At 57.7% G+C, this 19,116-nt stretch overlaps 4 protein-coding genes across 4 annotated transcripts; all 4 read right to left on the bottom strand.

Annotated features, from left to right (window-relative positions):
• Nucleotides 1-246: 246 nt before the first annotated feature.
• Nucleotides 247-1,053, bottom strand: JKF63_07048 (uncharacterized protein; the record flags this gene model as incomplete). Its single annotated transcript, XM_067902992.1, has 1 exon — nt 247-1,053. One exon carries the CDS (start codon nt 1,051-1,053, stop codon nt 247-249), a length of 807 nt encoding a protein of 268 aa, XP_067759001.1.
• Nucleotides 1,054-2,888: 1,835 nt separating this feature from the next.
• Nucleotides 2,889-9,023, bottom strand: JKF63_07047 (uncharacterized protein; the record flags this gene model as incomplete). The annotated part of the gene is made up of 1 exon (XM_067902991.1): nt 2,889-9,023. One exon carries the CDS (start codon nt 9,021-9,023, stop codon nt 2,889-2,891), a length of 6,135 nt encoding a protein of 2,044 aa, XP_067759000.1.
• Nucleotides 9,024-10,256: 1,233 nt separating this feature from the next.
• JKF63_07046 (uncharacterized protein) lies at nt 10,257-12,362 on the bottom strand (the record flags this gene model as incomplete). Its single annotated transcript, XM_067902990.1, has 1 exon — nt 10,257-12,362. One exon carries the CDS (start codon nt 12,360-12,362, stop codon nt 10,257-10,259), a length of 2,106 nt encoding a protein of 701 aa, XP_067758999.1.
• A 2,982-nt stretch (nt 12,363-15,344) lies between these two features.
• JKF63_07045 (uncharacterized protein) lies at nt 15,345-18,089 on the bottom strand (the record flags this gene model as incomplete). The annotated part of the gene is made up of 1 exon (XM_067902989.1): nt 15,345-18,089. One exon carries the CDS (start codon nt 18,087-18,089, stop codon nt 15,345-15,347), a length of 2,745 nt encoding a protein of 914 aa, XP_067758998.1.
• Nucleotides 18,090-19,116: the final 1,027 nt, after the last annotated feature.

Here is a 19,116-nt window from a genome sequence, read left to right as displayed (position 1 = left end):
GTCTTTGAGGCGGCGGAGGGGCAAAAAAAAATGTGAGAAGTGTGCGAGAGAGGCGGCCCCTCTTCTCACCCCCTACGAGGGGGAGGGTGGGTGGGGACGACAGTGCAGACGCCGCAAAAGCCGGAGACGAGCACGCGTGCGCTTACTGCCCCCGCCATGATCCGCACATCGCGCATCCATGGACCGTCACCGCCTCCGCCGCCACAGCAGTGGTCTTTCGCCACAAATGACTCTTGGTGCTGATCATTAGAGGGCAGCAGCAGCATTGCGGGGGCTCTTCTGGGCAGCCGCCTCCACCTTCGCTGCCTCCGCCTTCATGCCTAGTGACTTGAGCTCCTCTGCCAGGGCCATCGCGACCGACTTGTAGCCGTGACCGCCATGGATCTTGCTACCGGCGTCGGTGTAGTAAGTGGTGTGGACGCCGCCTACGATGCCAGCATACGCGTACTGGACCTTCTCGCAGACTTGATCATCATTCACCATAACGACGCCCATCTTTTCTGGGAACATGATCAGGTTATTGGTCGCTGCAGCCGTGGTGGATGTCTCGACGGAAAGGCCGGCTGCCTCGATGGTCTTGCTGCATGTCTCATGGAAAAGAGCATTGATACGCTCGTACTTGGTCGCCGGCTTCGTCACGAGAGTCACACGCGTTGCTTTCATTGCCTTTGCCTTCTCTACAGCCACCTTGGCCGCCTTGGTGAAGTTCGCCGCCGCCTTGGCCACCTCTGCCTCGCATGCGATGCCGGAGGCGGGGTAAACATCGAGGATATCTCGCACCTGCATCGTGTCCGCCGCACCGCGCGGGAGAACGGCGCGCACCACCACCGTCTTTACACCGGTGTATGGCCCACTGGCTGCGCTCGGGGGCTCAGCGACGCACGCGTATGTGCCGCACGGCGCCTGCATGCCGACGACGACAGCGTTGGAGGCAGCCGAGGTCGCCTGAATGGCCTTCACAGCACCACCAGTCGCCTTGGACACCAGGGAGGACACAGCCTGGACCAATGCAGCGGGGGCCCCCGCGGCGATCACAGCAATGGACTTGGACATGTTGCGCACAAAACAAAATGGAGTTGGGAGGAAAGGTGTGTGTGAGTGTATGTGTGGAGTGTGTGTGGGTCTGCGGCAGACTACGTAAAAACACTTGCGTGAAAAAAATAAAGTGAGCCTCAAACGGGTGTGAAGGAGTGTGCGAGTATCGCGGGGGTGTACGCGGTGTGGGGGGAAAAAGAAAGGGAAAGAGAGAGGGGAGTGGGGAAGCAACCGTGTCTCGAGCAGCGCCAAGAGATCCCTCCGGAGGTGCAGCGTGGGATCGTACGAAAGGAAAAAAAAAGAGGGAGAAAGAGAGTCACACGCATGCTCGCATGTGCACCTACATTGAGAAGACCCTCAGTCAAGACAATCGAGAGCCATACGATTGAGAGCCGCGTCGACGTGCAACGAACAAAAAAAAAACGATGCAGTCGACTGGAACCGAGAAAGATGTGAAGTGGGTAGTGACCACATCCACAGCTCATCCCAACGAGTCTTGGCGCCTCGTTTTTTTTTTTCGCAGCCCCCTTTTTGGCTTCACTTCGCTGTTGCTTTGGGCTCACTCACGTTTCGCGTGTAGACGTGCCTTATGTGCTGAGTGTGTGTGTGTGTGTGTGTGTGTTATGTGGACCGGCATATGTGCGTTGCCGCAGCTCATGGCGAGTAGCTCTATCCAACGCTCTTCGGCCGCCCCTCGTCGCGTATGAGAGAAATAAACAAAGATTGGAGAGAGGAAAGAAAAAGAGGTGCACTGATGCGTGACTTGCCAATCAGTGGATGTGCAGCACTTGTTCGAGAGAGCGAGCGAGAAACAGGAGAAGGGAGGAAGGGCGCACACACAAACTCTACGTCCTCACAACCTCCCCCCCCCCTTGTCGTCCCCCACACGAAGGCGATAAAAAATAAGGGGAAAACTAGGAGGGAGGGGGGGGACTGAAGCAACAAGGAATGACAAGAGGAAGAGGAGGAGAGGAGGACAGCAAAATGGATAAAACATTATTTTTTTCAAAAACGATCTGTGCGGGAAGGAGGAAAGGGTCAATCAATCAATCATAATAATAATAAAACTTTTTTACTTCTGTTGTTGTTGCTGTTGTTTACACTATATGGGCGAGTGTGGTGCGGATTGGGGGGGGGGGGGAAGTGGGCTTGTAGCACGGACAACAAAAAAAAAAGTATCAATAAATGAGGCATGTGCATCCGGTGGCTGGAGATGAAGCGATGCACAGGAATAACGAAAAAACAAGGAAATAAAAAGGCGGGTGCGTGAGTGGGTAGAGACTAGGGAAATATTCGGGGAGGGGAGAGGGGGAAGGGGGGAGGGGCCACACGATGGGTGAAGATGCATTGGAAGAATAAAGAGGGGGGAGGGGAGAGAAATATACAGAAATGAAACGTGTCAGCGTCAGCTCTTCTGTGATTATGGTTCCTTGTTTTTTGTTGTGGTCGCCTCACTCCTTCGGTCGCTGCTGACAGCAACGACACTGGCTCAATGTGTGAGGTGTCTGTGTGTGTGTGTGTGTGTGTGTGCGTGTGGAGGGGGGGAGGGGGGGGGGTGAAAGTCTCTGACATGTGCACGTCCAACTGTCGGTTAGGCAAGAGATCCTGGAGCCCACTCACACCCACACAGGGAAGGAGGGGAAGGGAGGGGGTGTATAGAGAGAAGCAGAAAAGGGGGAGGCACGGTGTGTATATATATATATAACTGCCACAGCACAGGCGATGCGAAAAAGAGCACGAAAGAAAAAAAAAGGGGGGGGGAAAAGAACAACAACAGCTTCCCCGCACCCACACACGTGGGCCAGAAGAAGTAAAAGCCATACGGGGCAGGAAGCGAGGGGAGGGGGGAAGACTTAAACCAAACCGGCAGAGATTGGCGACGTGATGCGACTACACACCGGGGCCCCAAGGGAGCGCTTCCATAGCTCTTCAAACTCGTAGCCGTCCCACAACTCCAAGAGGGAAAACACCGTGGGGCAGAGCAGCAGTGTGTACGAGGGAAACGCCATGCCAGATTTCTTCTTCAGCAGCCCAGCGAAGAGAACGGCCCCGTCGCAAAGGACACAGTTGAACTGCATCTCGTAGTACTTGATGAGTGCGGAGACCTGATAGACGTTCACGATACCAACGTGGTCGTTACTTCGGCGAAGGACGAACTCATTTTCGTACTGGGACAGCGGCAAACACCCCGCGGCAGGGCTTGGGGGGGGACCAGGAAGACAGCTCACAGCGGCAGAGGCGGCACCGTCCTTGTCCAGCGCAAAGATATCGCCTCTCGAGAAATGGGGGTGGTCACCCTCGGCGGGCGCCTCGTAGCGACGACCCCGCATTTGGAGCGAGAAATCGGTGTCAGGGACCTGTAAATGGGAGCTGCTCCGCCTGCTTCGTATCGAAGGAATACGATGCTCCGAGGCCAACTCCGGCTCACTTTCCCGACGCATGAAACCGTCGGATGGAAAAAAAAACGCGGGTGCCGGGGCCTCGCGAAGGGAGGCCGAGATGACCACAGCGCTGTCGCAGCGGCGTACCCCGGATAAAGAGGTCGGCTGCGGACACGCCACCTGCGGCACAGGGAGAAGCGGCATCGGTGGTGCGGAAAGGCTGACACCGCCCACAACAGAGGCCTCCTCTACATTGAGCTGCATTGATGCTACAGCACCAGCAGAGATGGTCTTTGTCGTCGGCGTCCGCTGCTCGCTGCTCGCATCGGACCCCCCAATCGGGCTTACTGTGTGCCAGAGCTCGCACTCTAGACCACTTAGCACCCCGCTAGTGTTGCTCGCGGCCGCCACGTGCTCATGCGCACCGGCGTCACGCGAGTTTGATCGCATGCGAGAAGTGCAGCCATCGTCGTCGTCATCAGCCGTGTATGTGACCGATTGAGACTTTGGGTGAATATCGAGCCCCGCATGGGTCGCACCAGTGTTGTCGCCCGGCACCGTAGATGGTACGCTGTTCGGCGGTGTCATGGACATCATCGTCATGTCCAGAAACAGGTGTGTCGCACCTGTCGCGGTGCTGCTGCCTAGCAGCCTGTCGCCGTGCACAACAGACGGTGGAAGCAGCCGCGTCGCGCGCACAGCTGCGGGGGAGCTGGAAGTAAATGGGGGTGCCGGTGGTTGGACTGGTGTGCTGCTTGTCAATGCGTGCCCGCTCGGCACGGCAGATGCAGTGTTGCCCCCGGGAAAGACATTCATGGGGACCTCTGCAGCACCACCGGCCTCCACATGTCGGTCAGGGCAGCCGCTTGTCTCCATGGAACGGTCCAGAGCGTTGGCAAGACCGCTTGACCCACCGACGCCGTGAGTGGAGCTGAGTGACAGGCTGTTTGTGTGCCGGTTGCCGATGGAGTGTGTGATGTTTAGGGGGTTTTCCGTGGCCAGTATGTTAGCCGTTGCGTTGTTGCCAGACGAACTCTTCCATACAGGAGCGGCCGTATTTGTTTTCACACGTCGACCCGCAGCCGGGGCGGTTGAAAAAACGCCTCCACTGTGCCCCTCCCCCGGTGTATGCGCCGCACCTTCTCGGCCTGCGCAACATGCCTCGGAAAAAACGCCAACCCCGGACGCCACATCGCCCGCCCCCGTGCTGCTGTTCCTTTGTTGGTGACCCTTCCGCTCGTTCAAGACTGTGGATGCAGCCTGCATGGGCGCACCGGAGCGGCACGCGCCAGCAAGCTCTTGGGGCCCTTGCAGTACCTCCAGTAGCCCCAGCTCCGTGAAGGTGGTGAAGAGCTCCACGGAAGGATTGGCCAGAGCGTCAGGCGGCTGCTCGATGTTGCTACCGACCTCTCGAAGAACATCATTGATGATGGCGAGCTTCTCCATTGTGTTGCGAACGGCCTCGTCCTTCGGGCTCCGCCGCGGCGGCGGCATCGCGGATGCCTCGTGACAGTTTTCTGGTACCGCGAGGACCGTAATGGACTTATTGGTCCACGCAATCAGCCGCCCAATCCTCATTGCGTGGGTAGAGAAATCTAGGAGGACACTACCGTCCCGCATGTGGCGAAGGGAATAGGTCAAGTCCTGGTTTGCACACGTCGCCGCCTCGGCGACGCTGAACATCCACCACTCGTCTCGATAATCCTCCGTCGGAGGTGTAGCCGAGGAAGAGAAGACGGCGTTGCTGTCGTGCGCCGACGCCATCGTGGTAGTCGACGTATCTGGCGGCGCTGGGTGTTCAAAAGGCATTCGCAGCGACTCGGTCCACGAGTCCCCGTTCACCGGCGAGTACAGAGGCAGCTGCACGCTGGCGAGAGAGAATGAAACACCGCGCGCCTTCCAGAGGCCCATAAGCTCGTGCGCCATGTGTTTGTTAAAGAAGCGGCTGTTCTCTGGACCGCCAGCGGGGAGGTACTCCTTGTGGATCTTCAAGTCGTTGAACTCCGCGAAGCGGGTGAGAATCGTGTCCAAGCGCAGCATATCCAGCGGGTGGCCACAGAGCACGGCCGCTCGGCTGCTGATCACGCGGCTCACCTCGATCACGGAGTGTGGATTATGTGGCATAGAGCGCGTCAAGGGTGACGAGACGGATGCGTAGCCGCAGGACGAGGTCGGTGAGTACGGACGAGCGCCACGACGCCCCGGCAGAGTCGAGACAGTGCCGGAGTTTAGAGTTGTGCTGTTACTGTTCGGGCTGAACCAGGCACTCCCCCGCATCGCTTCATTCTCCTTGTAGGTGTCGCGCATCGAGGCAAACACGTCATAGCCCTCGTTCACACGCGCCACAAGGCGCCGCAGCGTGATGATGGGAATGTTCACCACCAACAGGGTGAAGCCACCAGTGGTGGTGAGGCGGGTCTCTGTCTCGAAACTCTGGTGCCGCTTACGCATGAGGACACCCGTGTAAAAGGCGGCACGGTACATGCACGCAGTCGAGCGAATCAACTCCTCCTCACTCTGAGCCATTGAGACCGCCAATGCCGCAAAAAGCCCTTTGCCAGAACAGACGATACCGCCCTTGGACAGAGCCGTCGTGAGCGCACCGAAGCCCCGCTCGCACGCCGCCACGTAGAAGCAGCAGGTGAGATACAGCATGTGCAGCGGCCACGAGTTGACTGCGTCACTAAAAAACTCGACGCCCACCTTCATCACCTCTGATGGCTGCCGAAGGAGATACATAATTATCCGATGCCATCGCAGAAACTCAACGTCGTCGTGCGCAGTGCTCGGTGCCAATGACGACGGCGACAAGGACTGGCTGCGAGCAGGGCTTGCGCCACTGAACAACAGCGGTGGCGTGCACGAGTGACGGTGCAGCTGTAGGGTGAAGCGATCCAAGAAGGAGTCCAATACGTCGGCGTGCTCGCGGCACAGCTGCACCATTTCGGAGAAGCGAGACAGTCTCTCCAGCGCGCCAAAGAGAGCAAACGTGGGCGGCGGCGGCGGCACCACCTCCAGTGGCGCTGGCGACGGTGTAGCAGCCGAAGCGAACAAAGACGGTGAAGAAGTACTCGGCAGAGGATGAAGCAGCGACGCGCCATCGCCTTTGCCCAGACGACTCCTTGACTGCGGATGGTGTTGATCCAACGGTGACGAAGTAGGAATCCTGGAGAGGAAGCGTTGGAGCGATGCCACAACTGTCGGCCCGTCCCGCGGATGCGCTGGCGGCTCAGGATACGACTGCGGCGCCATGCGCCAAGCCTGCTGTTGTCGTTTTTGAACCCCCTCGTCACACGGATCGTGGGTTTTCTCCTCAGTCGCTTTCGTCCACGACGCTGCGGACGATCGCTCGTGCTGAGGCCGCTGCGTCGCCGTCACCGTGTGACAACGATGCACGCGGAAGGCGTGAGTGGGGTTTCGATGCGCACCTGTGCCGGTCAGCGGAACCTGTGGGGCCTCTGCCACGCCCCCAGAACCCGACGCGTTCCAGCTCTTGCTCATGTCACTACCGCTTTTGTTGGCACCATCGTACGCGGCAGCCAGTACCGCGCGCGCGCTCTTGCCACAACCTGTCAGCGGTGAAAACTGATCGGCCACAGGAGCCCTCTTGTAAATGCGGCCATAGGAAGCCGCTTGCTGGGCCACCGGAGATGAGCAACCACTGTCACGGGTGAGACTCCCCCGCCTCGATGTTGCCGCGGTGGTGTGGTGGCCGCTGCATTCCCCATTACAGACACGCGGGGCGCCCGAGAGCACGAGAAGGGTGGGATTGACTTCGTTCGCACGCGCAGCGGCTGGTGATGCTGCTGCTGCTGCTGCTGGCAAAAGGGGCACCGTCCCAGCGTGTTCGTCTCCCCCTACTGTCCCTCCATGTGATTCAGCAACCGTCCCACTGGCAGCCCTGCTCGTGGCAGCACCACCGTCACCGACCGCCAGCGACCCACGCCCCACGGCAGACCATGGCTGCCGTCCAAACACCGCTGGTGAGCTCTTTATAGGGCCCTCCTGTGTAGCTGTGGCCTTGCTGAATTCTCCTGAGAAGGGGAATCGCAGAGGGCTGCCCACTACCCGTTCGGTATGACTGCCGCAGCCGCCAGAACGAGCGTCGCGCAAGACCCCGCTGTGGGTGTTGCTTGTTCCACTGCAAACGCTGCTGTTGTCGCGGCCACTGAGCACCTCAGGTTGTCGATTTTGCAGCCCCACGCTCGACCACAAAGGTGAAGAGAGACAACACTGTACAGGACCACGTGTTGCGCTTGCCACGTTGTTAGTTGCAGGAATAGACAACATAAAATCAGGCCTCATGCCAGCGTTTGCCATCGGCACGGTGTGTCCGCTGACACTGGCATGGCTGGAAGAGATCTCCAACGACCCTCTACGGTGCACGGCAGCGTCAGCGAGCTTAGCCACCGCCGCACCCCTCGAGACTGAGCCACACGCACGGCTGGCGTCGCCAACGGCAGCATCAGCAAGTGGTCTACGCGCAACAGGAGGCATCATCCCCTCGTTGCCCCTTCCAACGTTTGCATTCAAGTGGACATGCGACTCTGCATGGCATACGGTGCTGCTGCTCGAATCAGCGCCACAGTGTTGAGCTAGTACGCTGGTTGTAAAGGGGCTGCCTGGCCTCGTCGTGTGATAACTGCTGAAGGAACTGACAGTACGCGCTGCGGTGCTGCGGAGCCCCTCAGCGAGTGATGCCTCCAGCGCCACCGAGACGCCAGTGTTGCCCACCGCGGTGCCGGTGACAGGAGGAGCAGAACTGGATAGCGCGTCGGGACTGCCGCGCAGCGCAGCGGCCATGTTTCCTCCGCGGCAATGCACCGCTGGCGCGGGGCCAGACGATGGCACTTGCAGTACTGTTGCACTCGAAGGCGTTGTCGCAGCAACCGTGGGCGGTGTGGTGTGGCACAGAGAGTGAAAGCACACCGGCAGAGCGAGTGGTGTACTGTCAGCTGTGGGAGAAGCGAGGTGCGCGAGCGGCGGCGCGGACTCCTGGAGTCCTGGAGGAGCGTCACTTGCAATAGCAACAGACTCGCCAGAACTGTAGCGGGCACACAAAGGGGGGCTGTTACTGGGAGCAGTAGGGAACGGGTGTGGCATACGGCGAGGGCGGCGTTGATGAGCGAGCCACCCGTGTGTCCTTGTGGGGGAGTGAGAGAAGGAAGAGCCCATCGCCTCGTTCACCACGGAAGCGACCGCTTCCCCGGTCAGGCTCACATTTGTGAGAGGCGAGACACCGCGCGCGGACGTCAGCGCGGCTGAGAGAGCTGCAAGGTGGGACGCGCGGTGGCCCTCGCCGGTAGTGGCAACAGAAGCGGAGGAGAGATCACTTGCCGACCGCACCACGACCTTCGGCACTGAACCCGCTGGGAGAAAAGACGACGTCGTCATGGTGCGCGCTTCAGACGAGACAGTCGAGCATGGAAGTTGGTGAAGAACGCCAGACGCGGTGACGGCGCCATCGCCGTCTACATCATGCGCCGACGAGAAATGAAAACAGGTGTTAGGGGGGGTTGAACCAGGCGCTGATGCTGGGACTGCGAAAGACTTCACGGGTGGTGAGGAGGACTGTGACTGCACTGGCGTATCGCGACTGGAGTTCATTTTCAGGACTTTACGGGGGAGGGGTGGGTGGGTCGCAAGGCCAACACAAAAAAAAAATAGAGATTCAAAATGCATGCGAGCAAAAGAGAGAGGGGGGAAAAGAGACGGGAAAAGAAGTGTGTCACGAAAAGGGAGAGTGGACGCTCACTATAGAGCCCCCACAAGAGCGCCGGTGCGTTGGACACAAACAACTCCTGTTACTTTTGTACTGCTTCATCTCGCGCGCGTGTAAAACACGGTGTTGAAACAGGCCTTCCCGATATTTTTCGCATGTCGATTACCTCTGCACCTCGCATCCCTTTTCACACACACGCACACAAAAAAAAGGGGAGAGCAAAATGTTTTCTGCGCCTCCCCTGATACCGCTTCATTTTTCCCTGCTGTACGTCTGCGTGCGTGGAGTGCCAGTGCCAGTCGTCTCTGGTCCGTGTGTGTGTGTATGTGTGTGTGTTTTGGAGGGGGAGGGGAGGGGAGGGGAGGGGGAACGGTAGTGTCGTTCGACTTACGGTTCTGCGTGACAACGACACGGTGGTGGAAGAGGAGAAATCGTGGTAAATTTTACAAGTTTGTGCGGATTGATCATCGCCGCACAGTACGGTGAGAATGTCTTTTCGCCAAGGAGGAAACAGCAACGGAAGCAGCGAGGGGAGACGGGGCCGGAGTCCCAAGAATTCGAGCGTGTGAAAGACACATGGCCAAGAAAACCAGAGGGATTCATACAATAAACCAAAAACAGCAAAACGAAACGAGTGGGTACGCACATAATTAAGAGAAGACCACAAAAAGGAGCAGTGCGTTGATGTAGCATCACCCGGTGCCCAACCAACACAGACCCGAGACCTCTGACCCCTTCTCCTGCTCAGTCCTCCCAGTTTTTGCGTGTATGACAATGTTGCATGCAAAACAAAAACTAGGGAGCACACTATGGAGGGTTCTCCTCCTTCCCCTTCTCCCTACTCCCTCCCTCCCCCCCCCCCCCCCTGTTGCTCTCGCTCTTAGATGTACAAGTAGACTGTCCATGCGCACCCTCTCCGCGACTCTTTCTTTAATCATGTTTCCCTTTTTTTTTTCAGTAACCTCTGTGACTGATGAACGCGGCCCACCTCAAAATTGGTCTGCCAAAAAAAAAGAATGGAAAGCACAAGGCGCCAGTACACGCAAAATCTCTGAGCACACACACACACACACACACACACACACACATTCGAGCAGGTACGCCATACTCCTTTGACCTCAGAATAAAAAATATACGCCGTCGTGATCTGTGTGAATAAAGTCTGTCGCCGCGTATGTGTACCAGTGGCTCTGGTCACGTCGATCGATGGTTTTGCGTAGGCCAGTGCCAGAGGCGGCGGTGGGGGCGCTCGAGACTGGAGATGCTGCCTGCGGCTTGGGCTGTGCGGAGCGTATGCAATCACCAGCAATCCACTCAAGGCCGGCCACGTTGAAGAACACTCGATCGCACCACGCAGGCAGCCTGCCGTGGCAGAAGTTGTGTCGGCGGAGTGATGCCGTGAGGTGCTTCAGCGGCACATTCACTGGTGGTGGTGATGGTGGTGGCGGCGGTGGCAAGGAAGAGCACGGCGAGCGCACCAACGAAGGAAGTGTGGCCGCGGTCGCCTCCACCTGCTCCTGGTCCACTGCACAGATGGCATCCGCCCGCCCAGGAAAGCCCTTCGGCGAAGACATTTGCCGCTGCGCATCTGTCATTGCTTCTGCCTCCCGGACTCCCGTAGCGTCGGCGGCAGTGGCGGCTGCTGCGGTGCGGGTGCGGTAGGGGACACGGGAATAAGTGGGAGCGAAGTGAACCGGCATCTCCGCCAGCTCTACACCAGACAACAGCGCCACCTCGTCCATCAAATGTTGGGGTTCGCTGTCGAACCGCGCTCGCAACTCTTGCAGCATGACGGGGTCGCTGAACAGCTTCCAAAAGTGTTCCGGGCAGCGCAACCGTTTTTTCTCCGGTCGCACTGTTATTTGCAGCTTCTCCTCCACCCACCCCAGTAACGACTTGCCATCCATGCGCATGTTGAAGTCGCCAAAGATGAACAGCGGCTCACTGAGGTCGACGACGGCACTGCATTCGGCGATGGTTTCCTTCATCGCCCGCGCACGGCGGGCGGCGTACCGGCTCGGGCTACTCGCCAGAGCCACGCGGTTATCATCGTCGTTGAAAAGATGCACGTTGCATACGTTGAGCTGCACAGTGCCCAGGCGGAGAGAGATGAGCACGAATCCTTTGCGTGAGCGACCGGCCTCCGAGAATTTCCCGCTGTGAAAAAGACGGCCTGCCTCGCCAACATAAGTGAGCGGGTCGTCGACAATCGGGATGTAAGTTCGGTGGGGAACCGAAAGGCAGCTCGCGATGCCCATCACTCGCGGCGAGAGAAACACAATAGAGCCGATGGCAGTGAAGAACGCGTCGGCGTGGTCGTTAAGCTCCGAAACGGTGTCCGTATCAAAACCGTTCGCGTCGGTCAAGCGATAGGCATCGGCAGCGCAGCCGCCGTGCCCGTTGGTGTTTCCACTATGATTGGGGTCGCTGCCGTTCAACGCCGGCACCTGCTCCCCTTCGAGAGTCTCGGTTCGACGACGGTAGGAGCGGATGCTCTCCGTGTCGCCGCATTCACGTTCATCCATGAGCAGCCCGCTCGTCCACCCTGCCTCCGGCAGCAGTGTCGCGCGGATCTGCTCCTTGAAGTACTCATTGAAGTGCCTGTTTTTGCACTTCCCACCGATTTCCTGGAAGTGCAGGACCACAACATCGACAAGAGGCGGGCGCGCCGACGGCGTGTAGCTGCGCATGTACGCATCTGTGTTGGCCCCAACGCCAGAGATCGAGGCCGACGAAAGAGGCGGGGAGGCAGGCAACGAAGATGGCGCGCCGTTCATGGCCAACGTGGGAGCAGCAGGCACGCCCTCTGTCGCTTCTGCGGCACGTACCGCGGCTGAGACATACGAGAGGCGGTGAATCCACTGGCGAAGATCCGCGAGGAACTCCGCCACCTGCTGGCGCACCACAGGCGGGACACCTAGCTCCGCGTCAATGTCATCCGCCATCTGGATGGAGGAGGCGGCACGAAACACCGACGACTTGGAAACAGGCGTGGTAGAGGTGTCACCAGCCACCTCTGGCACCGACAGACGGGGACCTTTGAGGAATGCATCGTCGGGGTCAACACACGTGCCAAGCGAGGCCTCAATACCGCCGATGTTTTGAGTCAGCAAAAGAATGCTCGGCTTCAAGTCTGCACGGGATGGGTCGAAGTCGACAGAGAATTGCAGCGTTGCAGCAGCAGCCACGCTTCCGAGCAGATCATGTGGTGAGGTGGATGACATGTTAGAATGTGCGTGTGTGTGTGTGTGTGTACTGGCCCCTCCCCCGACTCCAGTGCTTTCCTTTTGCTTTCTTTTGTCAACGACGACCTCTTTTCTTGGTCAGCTCTTGTCTAGCCGGAAGTGGATGGCGGTGAGGAAGTGAGGATGGGGAGGGCAAGGGCGGGGGGGGGGGGGCACCACCAGAGAACAAAAAAAAAGACCTCGCGAAAGTAAAAAATAAAAAGCGAACCGAAAACAGAGACGCGCAACAGCAAAACTATGAAGGGCAATCTCAAACACCAGGAGGGAGGAAAGAGGGCAGCGAGAAGGGAAGAGAGAGAGAGACGAGCCTGCCAGAAAAATGTGTTGCAGGCAGCCTTCTCTTCCTTTTCGTTTTTGCTTGATGTTGTCGAAGTAACATATGATGAGAGAATGCACTTAGCAAGCGAAACAAAGGGAAGAGGGGAAGCGATGTACGTAAAACTATGTTGGTTGTTGTTCTCGTCCCTTTTTTTTTAGAAGCCGTGACTTATTGTGAGAACAAAGCTGGTCTTGTCCTCTCTCCCTCCCCACCCCTTTCCCTCATCGACGAGGCTCGAGCACGGAAGAGGAAAGGGGGAAGCAGAAGTGCGACGAAAAATGTGTTTGTCCTGGTTCTTGAATAAGTTCACATAACAGAGTGATGTCGGGGGAGTTTCCAGATAGCATGAAAAGGGAGGGAGAGCAGAAGCGCGTGGGGGGCAGTTGCGCGCGCGTATCAGTGTGACCGAGAGGGAGGGGAGGGGGGACTGCTTTGCGCTGCCTCTCCTGTTGGGAAACGGATCTAGGTTATGCACTGGTGAGCGTCTAAAATGTGAGCCTCGCAGGAGGTCCCCCCAGGGGGCGGGGAATGGGGGGGGGGGGAGAAGCGCCACGGAGAGGAGGAAGAGGAGCGGGGGAGGATGGCAAAGATGAACAGAGGGTATAAATAAAATGTCTCAGGGTGGTCGAGACAAGTTACGCAGGAAAGAAAAGGCTACCATAACAAACCGACGGCGAATGAATACATATATATATACATATATATATACATATATATACATATATATATACACATACATATATACACATATATACATATATATATACATATATATACACATACACCCGCGTGGCATTCCGTTGTGTGGGGATGGTGTGCGAGGGCCGTAGCAGAGGCCGGCCCCAAACACAGAGGGAACATGGAAAGGAAGCGAATACAGAGCGAAGATCCACACTTCCGAATAAAAAAAAACGATTGTCGATGCGTTTTGCATGCGTGAGGGGGGTGCCCTGAGCTATCACCTATAAGACAACCTTTGGAGATCAGGGTGGATGAATCAGGATGGGGTCTGTAGCGTACGTGTATATATGCTTCCATTCACAGCCTACCCTCCCCCCCCCCACGCCGGGTGGCAGCGGTGCGCGCGGGCACGGAGTGTAGAGTACCGCCAAAAGAGGAGGTTCACACATTACTCCCACCCCTCTCTGCTGTGAATGTCCAAAGAACCCAAAAAAAAAGAATGCAAAACGAAAAAAAAAATGAGAGAAACCACCTGAGAACTCATATAAAGGCTTCCTTCCAGAAGTAGGACGCTGGTGCCTGCGATGCGAGAGGCAGAGACAAGAGCCACCGCTGGACCCGGAACAACGACTCCTCCGCAGTGGTCGCAAGAGAGAAGGGATAGTCGCATTCCAGAGACGGAGAGGGAGAAAAGCCCAGACACACACACACACACGCGCGCGCCTTTGATAACGGATACACAGAACCGCGCGCAGGAACCGGGAAACACACATTGCAAAAAAAACCTGCGCTCCGTGAAGAAGGTGATCAGGCGAGTGAGTGAGTGGGTGCGTGTACGTCCCTCTTCCCTAAGGCCCGAAAGACAGCAGCCCACCACTGCTCCCTCTCACGCACAGCAATCCTGTACACACACACACACAAACGATTGACCAAATAAGCACCACGCCACGCCGTACACTGTTCGTTATCTTCAAATGATTTCTTTGCGTTGAGACAAGTCGAGGCGAGGTTCCGTGAGTGCATGGTTTTGTGCTACACCAGTCTTGGGAAACCCACACGGATATGCCTGCACACACGCACCCCGCCTCATCGAAGGGTTATAAAGAGAAAAGAGGAGGGAGGGGGAAAAAAACAATCAGACAACAGACACGTTGTCGTCGTCGATGCTGCTGCTACTTTTACTTTTCTGTAATTCGTTTTTTTTTGTATGTTTCCTTATGTTTTGTAGTCGAGCAAGGGAAAGGCAGGCGCAGGGAACACACACAAACAGACTCACGTGAAGAACCGAGAATACGGCAGATTCAACACGCCACCGGTGATGAGTGATCACCGGCATTTGGCCTTTTTCTTTTGATGCGCGGCAGTGTTATTCATTTTTTCGTTTGTTATTTTTGATGTCTTCACGACTGTTGTGTATGTGTGCGTGTGTGCCTTACTCGTGCAAGTGAAGGTATCACGGGGAGGGAGAGGGAGAGGGAGAGGGGGAGAATATATATATATATACAGGACGCCTCACTGACATACCCCACACAGTAGCAAAAATGGATAGGAGAAGAGGACGATAGGCGCAGTGGGTGACTTTGCGAGGGGAGGGGGGAAGATGAGCCAGTGAGAGGCAGAGGCAAAAGTGTTTCCCTCTTCGGCTCCGTGGAGCACATTGAAAAAGAAAAAAAAAGAGGAAAGCGCAGAGACTCCAAAGAGCCAACCAGAGAGGCGAAGAGCGGGAAAAGGGGGAGGAGGGGAAAGGCTGTGGAGGAACAGACATGCGACACGCAACGGCGTGTGCATGCGAATGAACATATATCTGCCATGGATCAAAGAAGATGAACGACAGGACAGATGACTCTCTCACATACGCGTACACACATCACATAACATCGCATTCGCACGTGCTTCGCGCACCTCTTTCGCCACCGAAGTCGCCCTTTTTCTCTTGTCAACTGTGCCGAGACCGCTCCTCGCTACAGCTTTGAGCCAGCCAGGGCCTTGTTGCGCATCTCGTAGGCCTGCTTCTCCTTCACAGCGGCGTGGGCTGCGGCCACGATGGCGACCGGCACACGGAACGGGGAGCAGGAGACGTAGTTCAGGCCCACGCGGTGGCAGAACTCGATGGTGGTCGGGTCGCCACCGTGCTCGCCGCAGATGCCCATCTTCATCGTCGGCTTCACGGCGCGGCCCTTGGTGATGGCGATGCGCACGAGCGAGCCAACACCCTCCTGGTCGAGAGACTGGAAAGGGTCGCGGGTGTAGATGCCGAGGTCCTCGTACAGGCGAAGGAACTGGCCAGCATCATCACGAGAGAAGCCGCAGCCCATCTGGGTCAGATCGTTTGTGCCGAAGGAGAAGAAGTCCGCCTCCTCGGCGATCGTGTTCGCCGTCAGCGCTGCGCGCGGCACTTCGATCATGGTACCAATGGTATAGTGCACGCGACCACCGCCCTTCTCGAGCACCTCCTCCGCCGTCACGACGGCCTGCTTCTTGGAAAAGGACAGCTCCTCCTTCTTGCCTACAAGCGGGATCATGATCTCCGGCCGCACGTCAGTGCCCTCCTTCGCCACGGCGAGCGCGGCCTCCATGATGGCGCGCACCTGCATGTTGTAGACCTCGGGGTAAGTGATGCCAAGACGGCAGCCGCGCAGGCCCAGCATGGGATTGGCCTCGTGCAGGGCCTTGACGCGCTGGCGCACCTTCTCTGCCGGGATGCCGAGCTTGGCGGCCAGCTCCACCTGCGCGGACTCCTGGTGCGGCACGAATTCGTGCAGCGGGGGGTCCAGCAGGCGGATCACGACCGGGTTGCCAGCCATGGCGCGGAAGAGACCAACAAAGTCGCTGCGCTGCATCGGCAGCAACTTTCTGAGCGCAGCCTCACGGCCCTCTTTCGTATCTGCGAGGATCATCTCACGGATGGCGTCGATGCGGTCGGCTTCAAAGAACATGTGCTCGGTGCGGCACAGACCCACGCCCTCAGCGCCAAAGTCACGGGCCTTGCTTGCATCCGCCGGCGTGTCGGCGTTGGCGCGCACCCCCAGGCGCTTCAAGTCCTGGCACCAGCGCACAAAGATCTTGAAGTCGCCCTCCAGCGATGCAGGGCGCAGCTTCAGAGCACCCTTGTAGATCAAGCCACGAGTACCATCCAGAGTGATGACGTCGCCCTCGACGAACTTGTGGCCGTGCAGCGTGAAGCTCTTGCCCTTGATCACGAGGTCGCCGCACCCGGAGACACAGCACTTGCCCATACCGCGAGCCACCACAGCGGCGTGCGACGTCATACCACCGCGAGCCGTCAGGATACCCTGAGCGGCGTTCATGCCAGCAAGGTCCTCCGGGGAGGTCTCCAGGCGCACCATGATGACCTGTTTGCCCTGCGCAGCCCACGCTTTGGCGGACTCGGCGTCGAAGACGATCTGACCGACCGCCGCGCCCGGGGACGCCGCGAGACCCTTACCGATGGGCTTGGCCGCCTTGGCCGCCACCGGTTCAATGTTCGGGTGCAGCAGGTGACCCACCTGCTCGGGGTCAACGCGCAGCACGGCCTCCTCCTTGGTGATACGGCCCTCCTGGTGCATGTCGATGGCCACCTTGAGCGCGGCCTGGATCGTGCGCTTGGCGTTACGGCACTGCAGCATCCACAGGCGTCCGTCCTCCACAGTGAACTCGATGTCCTGCATGTCGCGATAGTGGTCCTCGAGGCGCGCGCGGATGCTGCACAGCAGCTTGTAGTTTTCTGGCATGGACTCCTCCATGGACGGGTAGCGGCGCCTGCGCTCCTCTTCGCTCACGTTGTGCTCCTTGGCCCACTTGAGGGACAGCTCCCTGCCGATCTGCTGCGGTGTGCGGATGCCAGCCACAACATCCTCGCCCTGGGCGTTCACCAAGTACTCGCCGTAGAAGTAGTTCGCGCCAGTGGCTGGGCTGCGAGAGAAGGCGACGCCAGTGGCGGAGCGGTCATTCACGTTACCGAACACCATCGCCTGCACGTTCACAGCGGTGCCGATCAGGCCTGTGATGTGGTTCAGGCGGCGGTACATCTCGGCGCGCGGGTTGCCCCAGCTGCGGAACACGGCGCGGATGGCGGCGAGCAGCTGCACCCACGGGTCCTGGGGGAACGGTGTGCCGGTTTTCTTCTCGAAGAGACGCAGGTACTGGTCCACGAGCACCTTGAGGTCGTTGGCTGTCAGGTCCGTGTCGAACTTGGTGCCCTTCTTTTCCTTCAGCTGCCCGAGTGCGTGTTCGAAGTCCTCGCGGCCCACCTGCATCACGATATCGGCGTACATGGTGATGAAGCGGCGATACGAGTCGTAGACGAAGCGGGACTGCTCAGGTGTGCGCGTCACCCACGCCTCGACGGTAGCACGGTTGAGGCCCAGGTTCAACACGGTGTCCATCATACCCGGCATCGACGCCGCCGCACCAGAGCGAACAGAGAAGAGCAGCGGCGAGTTCACGTCGCCAAAAGACTTCCTCATTTCCTTCTCGACCTTCTGCACGTTCTCCTTCACCTGGGCGATGACATCGTCCGGGATGGTCTTTGACTGCTGGTAGGCGGCGCATACTTTTGTCGTGATCGTGAAACCGGGCGGCACAGGGATGCCGATGTTCACCATCTCAGCGAGGTTCGCGCCTTTGCCGCCGAGGAGCATCTTCATGTCTCGGTTACCATCGGCCTTCGATCCGCCGAAGTAGTAAACATGTTTGGCGGCGTCCATACTTGGCCCCTTTGTATATTTTGTTGTGATTTGAGGCGTACAGTGTGTGTCTGTGTGTGTGTATGCGTGTGTGTGTAAACGGGGTTCTCTACAATTGGGAAGGGCAGAAGCGATTTTTTTAATATAACGGCGATATGTGCAACTGCGACACCTCAGCACACACAAAAACACCAGATACGCGCATTCGTTGTTACGACAAGAAATGAAATCGAGGAAGCGGTTCAATGGAGGCAGTGGGGGAGGGGAAGTGAGAGAGCGAGAGAAAGAGATGGGGAGAGGGCAGAGGGGAGGAAAGGAAGGGGGAGATGACGTATTGCACCGCTCTCCCTCCTTGACGAGACCACAAGAACAGCAGCAGCACCTCGACATGTTCGAGAACGCAAAGGCTTCAACTGTGATAATCCCGAGAAACCGACGAATGGCACAGAACGAGATGATATCCAGGGAGTATCATCAAGGCAAAAAAAAAGCAGGTGGTGCCATTGTCTGAATAAGGCGTTTGAAGGAGGAGGGGGGGCGATTAGTGAAAACCCGGGGGAATGAAAAAGCGCGTAAATAATTCACCGGAAGGGGAGAAGGCAGACAGTGAGACGTACACATCCATGGACCAGATATGGGGAGTGGGAGGAGGGCAGGGCCGGACAGGGCGGGAGGAGGAGGAGGGAGGAGGGGGGTAGTGTGTCAGTGGCGAGAAGATATCTCCGATGGTCACGATGACTGACATTGTTTCATCGTGAAGGCGAGCGTACACGACGAGAAAAAAGGAAATCTTTTTAACTCGAGAAACTAACAAAAAAAAGAAGAATGAAACGTCTACAGGAAATGCCATGAGAAACACACACACTATAAATTCCAGCAAACAGACGAGCCCGGGAAGGCGGCGGCGGCGGCGGCGCAAACAAAGTTTTTCGGGGGAGAGGGGGGAGGGAGAGGGAATTCACGTACGTTTACTAATGCACGCCGACCACCACCAAAAAAATGATACGGCAACGTTGGGTTGAGAAAAAAGAAAAAGTGAGAGGGAGAC

Source organism: Porcisia hertigi, chromosome 11, assembly GCF_017918235.1.
Source record: "Porcisia hertigi strain C119 chromosome 11, whole genome shotgun sequence".
NCBI classification, from domain to species: Eukaryota; Euglenozoa; class Kinetoplastea; order Trypanosomatida; family Trypanosomatidae; genus Porcisia; species Porcisia hertigi.
Note: the sequence above shows the minus strand (reverse complement) of the source record. Positions and strands in the feature narration are given on the sequence as shown.